The sequence below is a fragment of the Prunus avium genome, chromosome 2 (assembly GCF_965620075.1).
Source record: "Prunus avium chromosome 2, drPruAviu1.hap1.1, whole genome shotgun sequence".
NCBI lineage: Eukaryota > Viridiplantae > Streptophyta > Magnoliopsida > Rosales > Rosaceae > Prunus > Prunus avium.
The window spans coordinates 37,637,561-37,654,475 of record NC_142285.1 but is presented as its reverse complement, the minus strand read 5'-3'; the positions used below and the strand labels follow the sequence as shown (position 1 = coordinate 37,654,475).

Sequence of the window (16,915 nt, the reverse complement as noted above, 5' to 3'; positions counted from 1 at the left end):
GTCCAAATTATTTTTCCTTTGTTATTTAATTTTTTTCGTTTAAAGACAGTGAGAGGAAGAAGGTCGTCTGACCACGTGGCCAGACATATCCCATCAGCCGTCCGATTTTAGTTTTATTTCGTCATTGCTCGGGAATTGGACGGTTAGTTTTCCTAATAAAATAATTCAAGTTGATTTATGGGCCGTTGGATTTTTAATGAGATTTCACACCCCTTCAATTGGAGAAATACGGAATAACGTGAGATAACTTTTTAACGTGTCAGTTTGTGATTGGTTGAAAATAGAAGAATAGTGTTATTCTCTTTTCATACAAGTTTTTATGCTTCAATTGATCTTGTTTTGTCTGGACTTTTACATATTAATTATCAGTCCTGATCTCTTGGATTAAAGGGGTTCAAGAGATTTGTGGTCACTCACCGTTGGATATAAATTTAATGGTTCGCTTACTCTTACACTCCTTTTAAGAAATTTTTTTGAACCATTAGATTAATATCCAACGGTGGGTGACCATAATCTCTTGGACTCATGTGGTCCAAGAGATCAGGACTGTATTAATTATTGCAATTAGGTCTAAAATCAATCAATGATTTTACAGATAATGACTAACGGCTCTTGCAAAGCCATAAGAAAAATACTAGGTACGTCTTTTTAGCTATTTTGACAAAAGTCTATAGCACTAGGGAAAGAAACCTCAATAAATTTGAAGCCAACATTTGAAAAAGAAGAAGGAGAAAAGAAAAAGGTGGGATGCATCGAAAATTCAGATAAATTTGCAACACAAATTAAGTCCCTTGTCAAGAAAGCAAAGCAAAGCCAAATAGGCATCTTCAAAATCATCAAAGGAACCGTACACATAATAATTCATGCCTATACAGAGTCCAAAAAAGCTGCACTCTTCATGCATGGTGGGGCATCAACTAATAGGAAGGACTGTGATTTGCCCCACTAATATTAATAAGCGAACATAAATTTTTGGACCTCTTGTAGATTATTCTAGGTCATCTTTCTTTGTGGTGGCCAAAGAATTAGAAAGAGCTTTCTTGACAGTCTAATCCTTGGACTAACACTAGCGAATAATGTCAAACTTCATTAATTAATCCTATGTAGCACGGGTTTTGCAATTCATGTACTCATTTTATTCTGCTTTGAATCATCCGGAAAATGGATCGATAGACTTCTATTGGAGAGTCCCATGAGTCATTTTGTCTCTCTCATTACGTGAACCATAGTGAGTGAGGCTAGCACGTTATTGCTATGGGGCTGCCTTATGAGCATGTTCAAGTATGTTGGGTCCATAATGCAGATGATGACATCTGCAGTCAATTCTACATAACAAGAGGATCAAACCCAGACAAAAAATGAATGGGAAAGGAAATCTCAGATAAATCTTGTTCGATGAAAAAGCCAAGAACTTGGTCGAAATTGAGGTAAAAGCAAATCCAAAAAGGAAATATAGTGTACAGGAAGAACATGAGCCACATGGCCAACACCGCAACTCCAAAGCAGCTGAATAAACCATTCAAAAAGTAGTCCAAGGAGAATGTATGCCACAGATAAATAAATAATTTAAATTTATAAATAAAAAATAAAAAAATAAAAAAAAATAAAAAAATAAAAAAACCAGTCGCTTGTATTTATCACCACATGGATCACATCATAAACAAGCACATAAAAAGCTCATTTCAAAGTTCAAACGTATACAGAAATGCATATCTACAGAACGATATAAATTTTCACAATTGTCGGCACCTTCATTATGGAGGTAAACAAAAAGGCTATTATGGTCGGTTTTCTATCTAATGGCTAATGTAATTCAGAAAGCAGTAGACTGGTTTAAGTGAACACCATTCACAGATGTAATGTTTCTAGAAGACAAAGCAGAAGACCAATCTGTCATAGTGAAAGAGCACAAATCATTTTGCTTCAGAAATCTGGTTTTCTCATTCATCCATCTGTCTCTGAATCTCTGATCCAATTTTCAACTGAAAATTCTGTCCTTCAAAACACGTGGGTTTCTATACAAAATATACATAAACCCACAACTGAAAACCTAACCCAAATGATGTACATCTGACATGAGCGCAACTCTATAGTATTTAGTAATACATGAGAAATGGGGAAACCCAGCTATGTGAATTTAAACCACTTTACAAGAAGCAAGTTGCGCTTAAGCACGGAAACCAGCTTCAATGGCTTGAAAGATTGGAGCAATGTCAAACCTGAAGTTTCTGAAACTCTTGCCAAGTCCTGTGTCAGGAGGATGAACATCAGGTTCGGGTTTAGTTGATTGGCTCTCCACTATCATGTTGCTACTCCCTATCAAGCTGTTCTTTGCTTTCCACATACTGATTCCTAAGGAAGATGAGAACAAAGTTCATCAGGGAAGCCGAAATTTTTTCCGACAAATCCGGGCTTTTATAAAGATCAAAGACAACTCACCATCAAAACAAAAATGTAAACGTGCATATCATGGAAACATCAGAGCATTCAATTTAGGTGCTCAACTATGACAAACTGTATACTAAAATATACCACTGCTATTGTATCCTATATGGATAAGAAAACCACGATCCATTTGCAAACTATTCATGTTCATATGCTTTGGTTTCTCCAAGCTTTTGTATCATTCATCTTTCTTTTTTCTTTTTTTATCCCACGACTTTAATATATGCCTGAAGCTTATAGGCTACCAAAAGAATTCAAAGGGAGGGAAAGAACCTTTCAGTGGCATATCAGTTCTTGGAGCAATTGCGGACTGATGTGCTAAAATCCAGGATTTCAATGATCTGTAGGAAGAAATTGGTCCTATTAGACATTATAAAAAATGTTGAAACACTTCAGAAAGTAATTAAATTTATATACCAAGAAAACTTACGCTAGAAAAGGGGACACCATGTAAAGCTTGAGGCCAGTGATACCACGAGATATCACATCATTACTTGCAGGCTGAAGGTCATCCAGTCGGTGCCATGCGATTTCCTGCAAACAGATAACAAAAGCTGTGCGCTTAACCTATGATAACGTGCAGGATACAAGAGTTATGTAGTCTATCTAACGATGATGATGACATTTATTAAAAACTTAGAGGTCACAGAGCCAATAAAAAGAAAACAAATTAAAATTTTAATTAGGAGACAAAACTCTGCAAGTTGTTCTACAAACTCTCTATGAAAATGTTAGGAATACAAATTTCAAAAATCCAGACCACCATGATGGTATACCATATTTTGAGTGATCAATATCTTATCCCCAAAGTATAACCTACAATTAAAACTACAACTGGTTTTCCCTTTGAATAAATTACACCAAGAAATGTAAAATCTATGCACACAAAAAAAGCGTAGATAAACATTGATGCATTATAAACCCCATACACTGATCTCCTTTTTGGTGAGTGGTGCAAAGGCAGTATCCTCCCTCACACCAGCAATAATGTAGAGCCGCACCCTTTGCTGTCCAAATACGGCTTCAATGTAATCATCTTTGTTAAGTAGTTTTGTCACATCAAAACCTGTTTCTTCAAGGACCTGTGTTCACAACAAAAAACCAGGTTATTTATAATAGAAGGGGGAGATCTGTCTAGGTTGTGCACGCCTTCAGAGGGGAAAAAAATGATGCAACAAGACCTACTGGTGTAAAGTTTCATTCATCCAGTAACTTTCCTAGTAAAATACGCAATAACCGTAGGATGATTATGTGAAACCCAACTATTCTCTCAATCCTTTCCCCAAATCTATCGCAAAGAGTGAGTCCCACCACATCATCGGTCCTACTACAGGTGAGAGAGTTAGGGGAAAAGTTGGGTTCTAAAAAATTTCCTGTCCCATACAAGCTCCTAATGTGTCACAAAAGTATACAACAAGAACATTGTTATTGAATGATATAAATCCCCAAGCCATATCACATGTAGTTTATTTTGTCAGCTCTGACTAACAGAAGGAGATCTCATTATGTCAAGAAGATGAACATGGATATGCATGCGCATATACGCAACATTGAACGTATTAGTTGTGCACACACCACCCACCTCTACCTTCATGACACATCAACAGTGGCATAGAGAAATGTAGAGATATATCATCTATTATCTGTATAACAATTATTACGCACCTAAATAAGAACTTAGAGAGCTAAAAAAATCATTTACAATATTGTCAACTTCACTGGAGAGGGCTGTGAAATCTCACTGTAAATATCAGGAAGAAAAATTGAACTGGATTAAGAAAGAAAACTCCATAAGAAATAATCTTACTTCTCGGATGGCACATGCATGGTCTTCCTCATCTTTATTCTTTTTTCCACGTGGGAAACTCCAGCTTGATCCTTTCCATCCCTTCACGAGTAGGCACTGTCAATTGGACAAATGTAAATTAGTACAAGTGAAAAAATCAGACTGCTTCAAGAAAGCTCCAATAGTTGACCAAATTTTCACCTCACACACAAGTTTGTGCATGCTCATAACAAGAACTTATGATATCAACCAGTAGTCATGTTTGAAAATAGCAAATGGTTTACCATATTAGGAGAGTATCCTATGAAAACTCATTTTGTCTTTAAAAAAGGTCAAATTTTGGAGTTATAGAATCATTGACAAAAATCCTCACCCTTTCATAGGTTTCATCCAAAATAATGGCTCCAGTTACAGGAACCTTAACCTTGTACGAAGTGAAGTCCTTAAATATGTCATCTATATGGGCAACATAAGGTTTAAGAACATCACAGCTGTTAAACACTGCAATATATTAAGGAAAATAAGGATGTACCAATGAATGAAGGAGTACCAGGGGAATAACAAATAGATAAGCATGGATAAGGGGGTATGAGAGACTGAATGAAATAAACAATATGATGTCATGTACAAAAAATACTTCCAGAGTATTATGAGAAATTATGCAAGTCCTACAAGAAATCCAGGAATAGAATGTTTTTGGTTTAGTGTGGTGACATATAAAAAACATGAAGCGAAATTTTGACTCTGATAGCATTAATAGACTGCACAGGATACATAAGGAAGTGAATTCCTTCAAGTTAAATGACTTCAGCGATGGATTTTTCTCCACCGAGTTGTCCTCATAAAACCAATGAGCATACTCCACGAGAAATAAAATCCTCTCAAATGATTGCAGGTCTTCTTTTGGAACATTGAGAACAAACCGACTGCAAGGAAATTGGTAGAGAAAAAGATTCAGATCCATATCAAATGGAGTCAGAATAACAAAGATAAATTGTAAGCAACAGGAGGCAGAGAGGAAGAAATTGGTGATTAGATAATAGATCTTGTATTAAGAAAATGATATAGAGATGTATAAATGAAAAGCTTATTGCATTATAAATTACACAGTCCACATACTTTCAAAAATAAGCTTATAATCACTTATTCGACCTATGATTCAGCACTACAAAGAGAGAAGAGAAGAGGAAGACAATAACTAAATAGGAAAAGGGCATCTATTGTTGCACACCTGCAGAGGTCGTCCAGCAGTTCTTGGGGAGGAAGACCGTTCTTCAGCGGAGCACTGGAGGACCGAGGGAGGCCAGACATGGCTTCCCTGTTTGATCCCTGTTTGGTTTCTGATAGTCACAAGCAAACCAAATGTAAATGTGAGTAAACCAGGCAATGCTCCAAGTTTCTAAATAGTAAAAGCGCCCTTAATTGAAGATACTAGTGATGGCTGATGTGCATTAGGCATGCTTCATATTTGCTTCAGTAAATAAGAATTGTTTGAAAAAATGCACCAACACCCATGTTTACCATCTCTAGAAACACTCCCTCGTGACATTTATGAAAATACTGGCAGTTATTTTTTTTCTTGGGTATAAACCAATTAGCCTTTTCATGCATTCATCATACAATTATAGACCAAATTGAACAATTATAATACTGGAGATCAATTTTCGTAATGAGAAACAACATTTGTACTGCCCAGAGCCCTAGATTTCAGTACAATCACCTAAGTAAGCTAAGCCAAGTGAAGCTGATTTATACAACCAAGATTCAATCAATTTCTTTATCATCAAATCGACTTGGCAAAATATATGCAATTGGAAGTCTCTTCGACAGTTTAATCACCTCAAAGCCACTCAACCTAGAATTCCCGTCTCTCAGAATCGTAAGAAACTTCTACACCACCAGCCCAGTGCTTACGAAACGTGGACGTTACAGTGGTCGAGATCTCGCTCCAGTAAACGAACCCAAATCGAACAGAGAGAGATTAAGGGCATTCAAGGAAAAAAGATTATACCTTGCTCAGTTTCTTCGAGGGACTTCTGGTCTCAATTGTTAAGTTTCTGCGAGGGACTTGAAGAAGATTTCTGAAGCTGGAAACTGTGGGAGTGGTAAAGCCCAAAAGACTACACTTTATTATGTCCCCATTTTTATTGTCTAATATTTTTGTAATTTTTAAAACTAAATTTATCCTTTTAAAAATGAAGAAGCCACCTTCAACTTCCCTCCCTTCATATTTCAATCATGGCTAAGGGCTGCAATGACAAATAAAAAAAATATTTTTTTATTTTTATTTTTTATATTCTTCTATCATCATTATTTGTTTATAGTGAATCATCCCATTTTTATGATGGACCAACTGTGTATTCTTTATTCGACATAAAAAAATGAGTTTATTCTTTACAATTAAAAGAAAAACTAAAAACAAGATTTTATTGTAGGGCGGGCATATTATTCTTTACAGTTAATCGTGTTGAGTTGTAAACAAGTTATTCATGTTAAACACAAACATCACCAATTCAATCTGATTAACAAATAGATTGCACTTGTCTGATTAATAAACAGATTATACTTGTCATGTAACGTTACGCATACAATAATCATGTCGTGTTCGTGTTGAACAATCGTTTATAACTTGATTGTCTTAGGTGGCTCATGACTCTGTTGGGTTCATAATCTTCTTGAAAAGCTTGACATGTATGTAAACAAGCTTGACATTCTTCTGTATTAAATTTGATCTGAAATAACTTTAAAAGCAATACGTTCAGCAGAGTCATGTATGTAAAACTAATTATGGTGTGCAAAAGATATAATTCCATATGGTAAATCTATCATGCGTATATAATTTATGAGCTTCCTTAGGCACTTCATCAAAGACCACCTTAAGAAATTCTGCCAAAAACCTAATGGGAAAAATCCCTTTGAACCTTCAATGACTTCACTTGGATGCCAACGTCCAGAAGTTCAGAACAAATGATGATGAAACAGCAAACCAACTCAGAAAGGCCATAGCTATAGATGCCTGATACCTTGTGCAACGATCGCGTATACAAGAGTGAAAATCATTGCTGTCGAGGACTGAGATACCAGCAGATGCAGAAGCTGCGGCAAATGTGATTGTGGAACTGATCTGCAGTTAGGATTAAGAAAATGTAAGAAATGAGTTGATACAAATATGCAAACAGCCAGTGCCTATGCATTTGTCATTGGCTCAATAGTTCCTAAAGCCATAGCTATATGGCCCCTTCTGACCAGAGATATCATTTCTAGGCCGAAAGAAAGAACATGGAAATCATTTCCCTCTTACCTTTCCCAAACAAAAGGAGTTGACCCCATTAAACTTGTCATCCATTCGAAACTACGATATCAATTCTCAGAAGTAATGCTAGGTTTACACATAATAATTAGTTAGAAAGGCTATCAAATAGTATCCCTCTCTCACATTCAACGGACCTTTGAATCATACCATCAGAAATTTAGTCTAGCACTTGTTAAGCTTATTCTTCTACAAGGTGCCTCCCAGATGCACTAGTGACCTGAAAAACCATAACTGAACATCTATATCCATGCACAAAGACTTTTGATGCCTGGAAAATAACTTAACTAGTTCCATTCAATTTGATGCAGAAGCTGGTAAAGCCTGCATTTTAAAACGAAAAGTATATTTTGACTTTCTTCGATACTAGATAACACGATCATAGACGACTAAAAATAGTCCCTAACTTCCATTTGGATGAAAATGATTTCCATGATCCAATTCCAATATATATAGCATCGAATATAATTTGGAAAAAAGTAGAGACAAGACAACATTACAGTAGTGAGTATCAGAAATTTTCCATGGTTTCATAAGCCACTCAACCATGGCTTCCTCTCCTTTTCATAATAGAAGCTTAATTTGTTAAAACTCCAAAGGAACTGTTTCTTACCCCATCACCAACGGCAAACACGCTGACAACTTTGGGATTTCGCAATCTGCGCTTTACTAAAATGGCATATAAATCAACGAAGCCAAGAGAAAGGCTCCATAAGCATTGCAAGCTGACAGCATTAACAAAGTAGCTGAAACACCAAACACCAACCATGGACATGTTATTCTACGAAAACAGAGAACAGAGAATCAAGTGATTCCACTCCCCATTTAAAACTAAAACAGCATAATATTACTTCCCCGGGCATCATGAAGATATTTTCAGCGGCAGAAAAAAGTGTAATTAAAGGAACTGGTGGCTTCAAAAACATTAGACATAACAGAGAATTAATGTATACTAATTCCTCCTTTCTTTCTTTTCATGAATCAAAGCGTTTTGACAGGAGTTGTGGTGTGTTTGATTGAACTGTAAATCACCCATCTCTCAAGAAAAAAGTGCTTCAATATTTGTAAAAACGAACATAATGCATTAAATCCACAACAACAAGCAATTTAGCATTTGGCAGAAATCCCACACTCCAAAGCAGCAAACCAAAGAAGATCACAACAAACACAATGAAGCAAAACAAGGAAAATCCATGGCAGGAGCAAAATCAATGCATCATATGACAGAAGCAGGAGAACCCAGTAAAAATTACATATTTAAAATCGAATAGAACCAGAGAGATCGATAGATACCGCAAGATGGTGTATGTGGAGGTTGCATGGGTGGAAGCCATGACGCAGCCGGCGACGAGTGCGAAGACGAACTGGTTGAGGCGCAAGGTCAGGCCTCCACGTGTACCCGGCATGCCCGGTATGTCGTTCATTCTTCCCTGAGGCATCGGGTTTTGGGGCTCTCCATGGGTCTGCGGCGGTGGCGCTTCTACTGGGTGCACAGAAGGGCAAGTGGCGTTCACCATATTTTGCTTTTAATTGTTCAGTCTTCAGAGTAGCCAAAGCTCACTCCTTTATCGTTTCAGACAGGACGCAGAGACGACTGGGTTTACAAGCGTCCTCCTTTTTCTGCGTCTTGTTTTACTCTGCTTGCTTGTGGAAGGGTTTAAAGCTATTTGACAAATGAAAGAGAGTGTTTTTCTTTTAAATTACGTTGGCTATAAAAGTGCTTTTTTTTAGAGAAGCACATTTATGAATCAATTTCTAGAATTCACTTGAATTTTTAATACCAATTTCAAAAAACATTAATAAAAGTGCTTATTCTGTAGAAGCAGCCCTAAAGAGAGAGTTCTAACCTAGCAGTCCTATATATGGATATATTCAACATATCAATTCATATCCAATTACCATTAAATTAAAAGTTTGTCCCTTTATAGACCTAGACACGATTAAAATGTTGTCAATATCAATTATATACAAATTACAAATAAGGTCAGAGTGTCCTTTGCATTCAAGTTTGAATTTCCTCCCTATAAATTAGATCAATATAAAGTAATTTGTCTTTTGAAACACAAGAGCGATAGTGTTTTATTAATGAGGACAAAAGGGTAACAAGTACAAAAAACGGGACAAAATCCTAGAGGATTAGGCGAGTACTCTACACCAAACATCCATTAATATGTAAGTTCATATGGAATACATCATTAATAGTATGTATAAAACTATACAAAAAAAATCATATCATTATCATCCAGTCAAATTAATTTTACCTTGTAATAACTTTTTTTTCTTCTTTGAGCAAGGAATTGCAGGAGAAATAGGAGTTAATTTAAACCCAAAAAAAGGCTCAATTAAGAGTTTCTTTTTTTAACTCAAATATGCAACTGAGGAGATGAGTGCTCCATTCTCCCTATTCTTTATCACTCTTATAAAAGGCATATTGATGATATATTTATTAATTCGTAATCGGATGAAAAGTAATTGAATTGATGAGGAGTTGGATTGAAAAGAAAAATATAGTTGAAAATCATAGAATACAAATCATAATCAAATTATGAAATTGATATCATAGTTCATATTTCACTAATTAATTACATCGAATTCTGATCTTATAAGGATTAAAATCCGGTCCACTTAAAGCGTGTCACATTCGAATAAAAAAAGGATAGCTGACTTTTAGATTTATACAGAGTATTGTCGAGTACAGAGTACAGACTGCATTCAAGTTCCAATCACAAAAATTCTAGATATTTGGACGAGAGTTCACAATGCGACGGAGGCCCCAGAGCACGTCAGCAGCGACCACCAAACCAGAAGTGAGTGAAGAACCAATTGCCCCTTCATGGGTTGCACAGAGGCCTCAGAGATCACCCTTTGTTTGGCTCACCTTGTTCTTGGCCATCGCCTACGGCTCTTGGGGTGTTTTTCATTACCAGTTCGAGAGCCTGCCTGCGCCTCTGACAGCTGAGCAGGCAGGAAAGAGAGGCTTTTCTGAGTTTTCTGCACTGGAACACGTCAAGGCGTTGACCCAATTGGGTCCTCACTCTGTTGGCTCTGATGCTCTTCATCTAGCTCTCCAGGTTCTTAGTTCTTATTGCCTCATGAATTCCATAATTATTGCATTATTGTGAAAAAAAAATCAATCTTGGGTTTAACATGGGTTTTCACCACAGTATGTTTTGGCAGAAGCTGAGAAGATCAAGAAAACTGCTCACTGGGAGGTTGATGTCGAAGTGGACTCGTTCACTGCCAAATCAGGAGCAAATCGTATGGCTGGTGGCTTGTTTAAGGGCAGAACACTTGTTTATTCGGATCTAAATCACATAATTATAAGAATTTTGCCAAAGTATGCACCGGAAGCAGTAGATAATGCCATTCTGGTATCTTCTCACATTGACACTGTCTTCTCAACGTATGCTCTCTTCATCTTATTGAATCTCAAATTACATTGCTTTTTTGGTTTTTCCATATCAAAGTGATGAACTTTGTTGCAAGCTGAAATACCATGTTGGCAAATTGTGTGAATAAGAACTACATGGTTTGTTGGATTTTCAATTCAATATAGGTTGTAAGTTTTAGGTTCAAGTCATGGCCTTTGAGCATACTTTCACTAGCTGAATTTGATGGCATACCCTTTAAGCTCCCACAATTACAAGTCTTAGAGTCTTTATTTGACACTTGGAGGAAATTATCATACACGTTTCAGGGGAGGGGCTGGAGATTGCAGTTCTTGTGTAGCTGTCATGTTGGAACTTGCTCGTGGAATTTCCCAGTGGGCTCATGGATTTAAGCATGCTGTTATATTTTTGTTTAATACTGGGGAGGAGGAGGGTCTAAATGGTGCTCATAGCTTTATAACTCAGGTAAATATGGACACACTCTCTCTCTCTCTCTCTCTCTCAGCTTCAGCAGCCGAGCGGGATTGTTCTATGCTATAGCCAAATACTTTATATGATGAGGTTATACAATCATTCTATTCCATTTTCTAGTGTAAGATGCCTAATGTTGTTTGATTGTGAAATTTTAGTCATATGCGAGACTTAAATCTCTCTTTGAATGATTAAAATTGATCATCTACTTGTATTCTAAGAAACACAGAAACACACAAGCACACAGTGAAAAAGTTGTTTAGTTCATGCATCAGTTTCTAAGATACAGAAGATCTAAATTATAAAGTTCAGTAAGCATATATATATATTTTTTTTCAGTAAGCAGTTTTACTCTGTGTAAATATGTTGTATCTCTGTCTGTTCTGGAAAATTGTCTTTTTTAAAACTTATCTCTTACACATTTCTTTCTGACTTTATTGGTGCAGCATCCATGGAGTAAATCGATTCGTCTGGCTATTGATTTGGAGGCCATGGGTATTGGAGGGAAGTCTGGCATATTTCAGGTAAGGTTTGTAATGAGAATTCACTTATTGTTGCAATTTTACATGTCCTATGAGATATGATTATATGTGCTTGATACTGTATATTCTAGGTAAATGACCTCCATAGAAGCTGTATCAGTTGGGGCGTGTTAAGGTGTCAGATTTTTCTAGTTCCACAAACTGTAGGACATGATGAAATTGCAATTTTTTCTAGTTTCATGACATTATACATATAAAATTATACTATCACCGTGTCTAAGTTGGGTTCTCTTGTTGATTTGTGCCTTCCATGTATCTGAGAACCTAATAGAGAAAATAGGGGCTTGTAACTTAAACTTGGTTTTCAATTTCGATGTCAGCAAGTGCCTTGGTATTGGCAATTTAAACACAATTACCTATAACCGTGTTAGGCTGCGTCTAACATTTTTCATGCAGTGTAAATTTCAAAGTGCTTCTTCATCATGTTATGGAATTGATCAGATCGTTCCCTTGTGGTTGTCCTATTACTAGGAGTTTATAGCGTACTCTACTTTCAAAGAAGTATTGTAAATGACTGATGTGATCTTTTTACTTTAAATCTGTCTCTTCTTATTCTTTTGAAGTGAGTCATACATATCAAAATGTGTTTAAGCTTAATTTTTCCCTTATGAATATTTCTTCATCTGATAGGCTGGTCCTGATCCTTGGCCTATCGAGACTTTTGCCGCAGTAGCAAAATACCCATCTGGCCAAATTTTAGCACAGGTTTGTAATTATTTTTTTGATATTTTTTATATAGTTTTTATGTGTATGTACTTGGGAAAAATACTCAAATCTCAGTGACTTTAGTGCTGCAGGATATATTTTCTTCTGGAGCCATAAAATCTGCAACAGATTTCCAAGTATACAGAGAGGTTGCTGGTCTTTCAGGGCTTGACTTTGCTTACGCTGATAATACTGCAGTATACCATACAAAGGTTTTATTTATCTTCCCTTTTGCCCCTATTTTTTGGAATATCTGGAAAAGTTCTTTTTGCATTTCATATTTTAAAAAGGAGATCCCAAGTCTATTCTCATTAGACGTGTGAGATTTACAGTAAGGAATTAGTACGTTAGTTAGTGCTTAGCCCACATGTCCTACATGTAGCTTTATCTGCTTTTGAAGACGGGAATGGGTTTAAGGTTCCATGTATTTAATTATTAATGTTAACCAAGAGTATTGCTTGCAAAAATGGACACCGACTAACAACCTGCCAATAGGGAAAGGCACTGGGACTTAAGTTGGTTTTCCAAGTTGAATTCATTGTTTACTCTCTATATTTTTCTTATCTTGCAGAATGACAAATTAGAGCTTCTTAAATTAGGATCTCTTCAACATCTTGGAGAAAATATGCTTGCTTTTCTGCTTAAGATTGCTGCATCCTCTCATCTTCCAAAAGTCAATACAATGGTAGAAGAGGATAATAAGGGCCAGAGCACTGCTGTATATTTTGACATTTTGGTATTTTCTTTACTTTCTTTTTCTTTGTTTCTTTGCTTAGATGGTTTTGGTTTCAATCATGCGGCCTCCTGAGACCTTAATAGTTCAAGTTTGCAATGTGATTCTAACCCTTGTGGAAATCCTAGGGAACGTATATGGTTGTCTATCGCCAACGCTTTGCAAATATGCTTCATAAGTCAGTGATAGCTCAATCACTTCTAATATGGACTACATCGTTGCTTATGGGTGGTTATCCTGCTGCAATTTCATTGGCCTTGTCATGTTTGAGTGTTATCCTTATGTGGATATTTGCATTGAGTTTCTCTGTTCTTGCTGCTTTCATTATACCCCTAATATCTTCTTCACCAGTGCCATATGTTGCAAACCCATGGCTGGTAGTCGGGTTATTTGCCGCTCCTGCTCTTCTTGGGGCATTAACCGGTCAATATTTGGGTTATCTTGTTCTGCACACGCATTTGTCAAATGTATACGCCAAGAAGAAACAGATCTCACCTGTTATTCAAGCTGATTTGATTAAATCAGAGGCTGAAAGATGGCTCTATAAATCTGGATCTCTTCAGTGGCTCATTCTCCTCATTTTGGGAACCTATTACAAAATTGGATCGTCTTATTTGGCTCTTTTTTGGTTGGTTCCACCAGCATTCGCATGTGAGTTTATATTCACTGCCATCTTAGCTTGACCCATATTCAATTTAACCATGTGTTTGATGAGAAGCATGTTTGTTCGTTTAGGATTTGCTTTCAACTAATTTTGTACACTACTATTTGTACACTACTATTCAGATGGCTTTCTTGAGGCGACTCTAACTCCAGCTCGATTTCCCAAGCCACTCAAACTTGCAACCCTGCTGATAGGATTAGCTGTACCAATATTAATTTCTGCTGGCGGATTTATTCGGCTGGCTGGAACGATAATTGGGACTGTGGTTCGACTTGACAGGTAAATTTTGTGGTTCTCTAGTAATCCACAAGCATGATATAACTCTTAAGAAGTGGATTTATTCGAAGTCACGTTTGTGAGAAGTATTTTTGGACAATTTTACAGTCCATGCCACTTGATATATATTTGGAAATGAAACAATGGTTATTATGAAAGCCTGCGGAGCCACAACTCATGGTGTCATCAGATACCTTGTGTATGATGGAATTCCATGGTCTGTTTGTGTAAGCAATTCTTTGTAGGTTTTTGCACATTCAGCGAGCTGACATCCTCAGTTTTTGTTTTTCCTCAGTGTGATCTCTCCATACCAACTTTGAAAATTGAAGTGCTTTTGCTTAATTCTCCATACGTTTGGAAAAGTAACTATGTACCTTCCTTGTATTTGCTTACAGGAACCCAGGTGGCACTCCTGACTGGCTGGGGAATGTTATAGTTGCCATTTATGTTGCTGCTGTCATGTGCCTGACTTTGGTCTATCTCCTTTCATATATTCATCTTCCAGGTTTCTGTTTATCTCCTTTTACATTGTAGTTGAACTCTCAAGTGGATGGTGCAATATATTGAATTAAATAAGTTGGGTTTTTACAGTTTAGTTGAGCTCTCGAGTCGAGTGTATAGTGCCATTTTATATTGAATTACTTTTGAGGAGATAAATTCACCGCCTTGTTTTATATTTAAATTAACTAGTATGATTTGTCGCAATTTCTCTCTAGGTGCCAAGAAATCAATTGTGCTTTCAACTTGCTTGCTGTTTGGCCTCTCACTTGCTGTTGTATCATTGGGTATCGTTCCACCATTTACCAAAGACACATCCAGAGCTGTAAATGTATGTTTCTGTTACGACCTAGCTCATAAAGCTGTTTTCCTCGGTGTAACTCATGATGTTAATGAAAAAGTCTAGTTGGGATTATTTTGTTTGTCCTGTTAATTGGAGATGACTCCGTTCTGACAAAGTCTCGGTCTCTTTTTAAAAGAAATTAAGATACATAAATTAAAATATATTGAGCTGAGGCTTTCATCTTCAGTGTTTGTAGAAAACGAAAAATGCATGACCAATGCAAATAAACTTTTCACAATGGGTTTCAATAACAGAAAACCCAAACAGTTGTCGGGTAAGGCAATATACTTTTCAATGAACACAGTTTTAGTGCTTTTGATTGTTTTCAGTGAAGACAATTTTAGTGGTTTTGATTGTCATTAATAGCTCCCAAATTGAAAAATGAGGTCGATACTGCTGGTTTGATTACACAACATATTTTAGGGTGTTGGAGCTTTCTAGCGATTACCCTCGGTATGTGAGTTTATGTCTGTGCAACCATTCATTTATAAATACTTTATTGTTCTCAGGTTGTTCATGTTGTAGATATGACAAGAAGCTTCGATGAAAAACAAGATCCTAGATCATATGTGTCTCTGTTTTCTTCTACCCCCGGGAAATTGACAAAGGAGGTTGAGCAAATCAATGAAGGTTTCAGATGCGGTAGAGATAAAGTTGTTGATCTGGTAACATTTTCAGTCAAATACAGTTGCTGGACCTTTGATGACACTGACAGTGGGTGGAGTGAATCAGATGTTCCCATAATGCACGTCGATAGCGATACTCGTGGTGGTGAAAGAATAACACAAGTTTTAATTGATACAAAAGGTTCGACACGATGGACTCTTGCTATCAATGCTGATGAAATAGAAGATTTCACATTCGAAGGTACATTATTTTATCTCGCAATTTTGATACTCGTGTTTGTAATGGAGTGCTAAGCTGAAGAGTTCAGTTTTGTACCACTTAGTTTTATACTTCCCTCTTGTTTTAGCGCTCTCAAGTTTTTATAACCTCAGATGCAGGAAGCTCAGAGGAATTGGTTTTGGATGGTGACATGAGCAGTGTAGATGGGTGGCACATTATGCAGTTTTCCGGGGGAAAGAATGCACCAACGAAGTTCGGTCTGACACTCTTCTGGATGAAAAACTCTACTCGGTTGGATCACAAGGTGGAAGGGAAGAGAGAGGAGGGCACTCCCCTTCTAAAGTTAAGAACTGATATGGACATAGTAACTCCTAAAGTTGACAGAGTTCTTTCTAAGCTTCCTCCTTGGTGTTCACTGTTCGGCAAGTCCACGTCCCCCACCACCTTTTCATTTTTAAGTAACCTTCCTGTTAACTTTTAGGTCCGTTGAATCTCATACCCCAGGAATGTAACTTACAAACTTCCAATTACATAGGAACTTTCAGATTCAAGTAAAGAAAATGAATTATGTATAAGCAGCCACACAAGTTTATTTATTTATTGAATGATATGGGTTTTTAATATAGTTGGTGGCAAAGAGATGGTGAATTCTATGATGCTCCAAATACACAATCATCCAAATGCCATTAAAACCTTTGGTTTCCTTACAGACATTACCTGTTTTTTTTTGTCCGAGTACAGGCATTACCTGTTTTTTTTTGTCCGAGTACAGGCATTACCTGTTCGCATCCAAGATTTGCATGTGAAACCTGCAAACATTCTTATGATACAACAATATCTTCACCATTTACAGGCTTAAACTTACACCACAGAACATGGATTTTATCCGCTTACCAAAACGAAGTAA

The 16,915-nt window shown here is 36.7% G+C and overlaps 3 protein-coding genes across 5 annotated transcripts; 1 reads left to right on the top strand and 2 right to left on the bottom strand.

The window, feature by feature from the left end:
• Positions 1-1,916: 1,916 nt before the first annotated feature.
• Positions 1,917-6,400, bottom strand: DCP2 (decapping 2). Of its 2 annotated transcripts, none has more exons than XM_021971677.2 (9): positions 6,243-6,400; positions 5,463-5,571; positions 5,006-5,157; positions 4,605-4,732; positions 4,253-4,348; positions 3,375-3,527; positions 2,876-2,979; positions 2,719-2,786; positions 1,917-2,352 (listed from the first exon to the last, which is right to left on the bottom strand). In XM_021971677.2, the coding sequence occupies exons 2-9, from the start codon at positions 5,540-5,542 to the stop codon at positions 2,168-2,170; spliced, it is 966 nt and encodes a 321-aa protein (XP_021827369.1). In that variant the 5' UTR covers positions 5,543-5,571; positions 6,243-6,400; the 3' UTR covers positions 1,917-2,167. The 2 variants fall into 2 exon arrangements, with proteins under 2 accessions (XP_021827369.1, XP_021827373.1); XM_021971681.2 differs by lacking the exon at positions 6,243-6,400 and adding an exon at positions 6,071-6,226.
• A 481-nt stretch (positions 6,401-6,881) lies between these two features.
• LOC110767904 (CASP-like protein 5A1) lies at positions 6,882-9,232 on the bottom strand. The gene is made up of 3 exons (XM_021971572.2): positions 8,835-9,232; positions 8,155-8,287; positions 6,882-7,355 (listed from the first exon to the last, which is right to left on the bottom strand). The coding sequence occupies exons 1-3, from the start codon at positions 9,056-9,058 to the stop codon at positions 7,164-7,166; spliced, it is 549 nt and encodes a 182-aa protein (XP_021827264.1). The 5' UTR covers positions 9,059-9,232; the 3' UTR covers positions 6,882-7,163.
• A 956-nt stretch (positions 9,233-10,188) lies between these two features.
• On the top strand, positions 10,189-16,631 carry LOC110767785 (Zn-dependent exopeptidases superfamily protein). 2 transcript variants are annotated; one of them, XM_021971440.2, is made up of 13 exons: positions 10,189-10,612; positions 10,706-10,944; positions 11,239-11,395; positions 11,848-11,925; positions 12,574-12,648; positions 12,741-12,860; positions 13,220-13,384; positions 13,510-14,032; positions 14,168-14,324; positions 14,717-14,826; positions 15,038-15,150; positions 15,672-16,029; positions 16,161-16,631. In XM_021971440.2, exons 1-13 carry the CDS (start codon positions 10,301-10,303, stop codon positions 16,487-16,489), a joined length of 2,736 nt encoding a protein of 911 aa, XP_021827132.2. In that variant the 5' UTR covers positions 10,189-10,300; the 3' UTR covers positions 16,490-16,631. The 2 variants fall into 2 exon arrangements, with proteins under 2 accessions (XP_021827132.2, XP_088103889.1); XM_088247763.1 differs by having other exon boundaries at positions 10,471-10,612; positions 10,719-10,944.
• Positions 16,632-16,915: the final 284 nt, after the last annotated feature.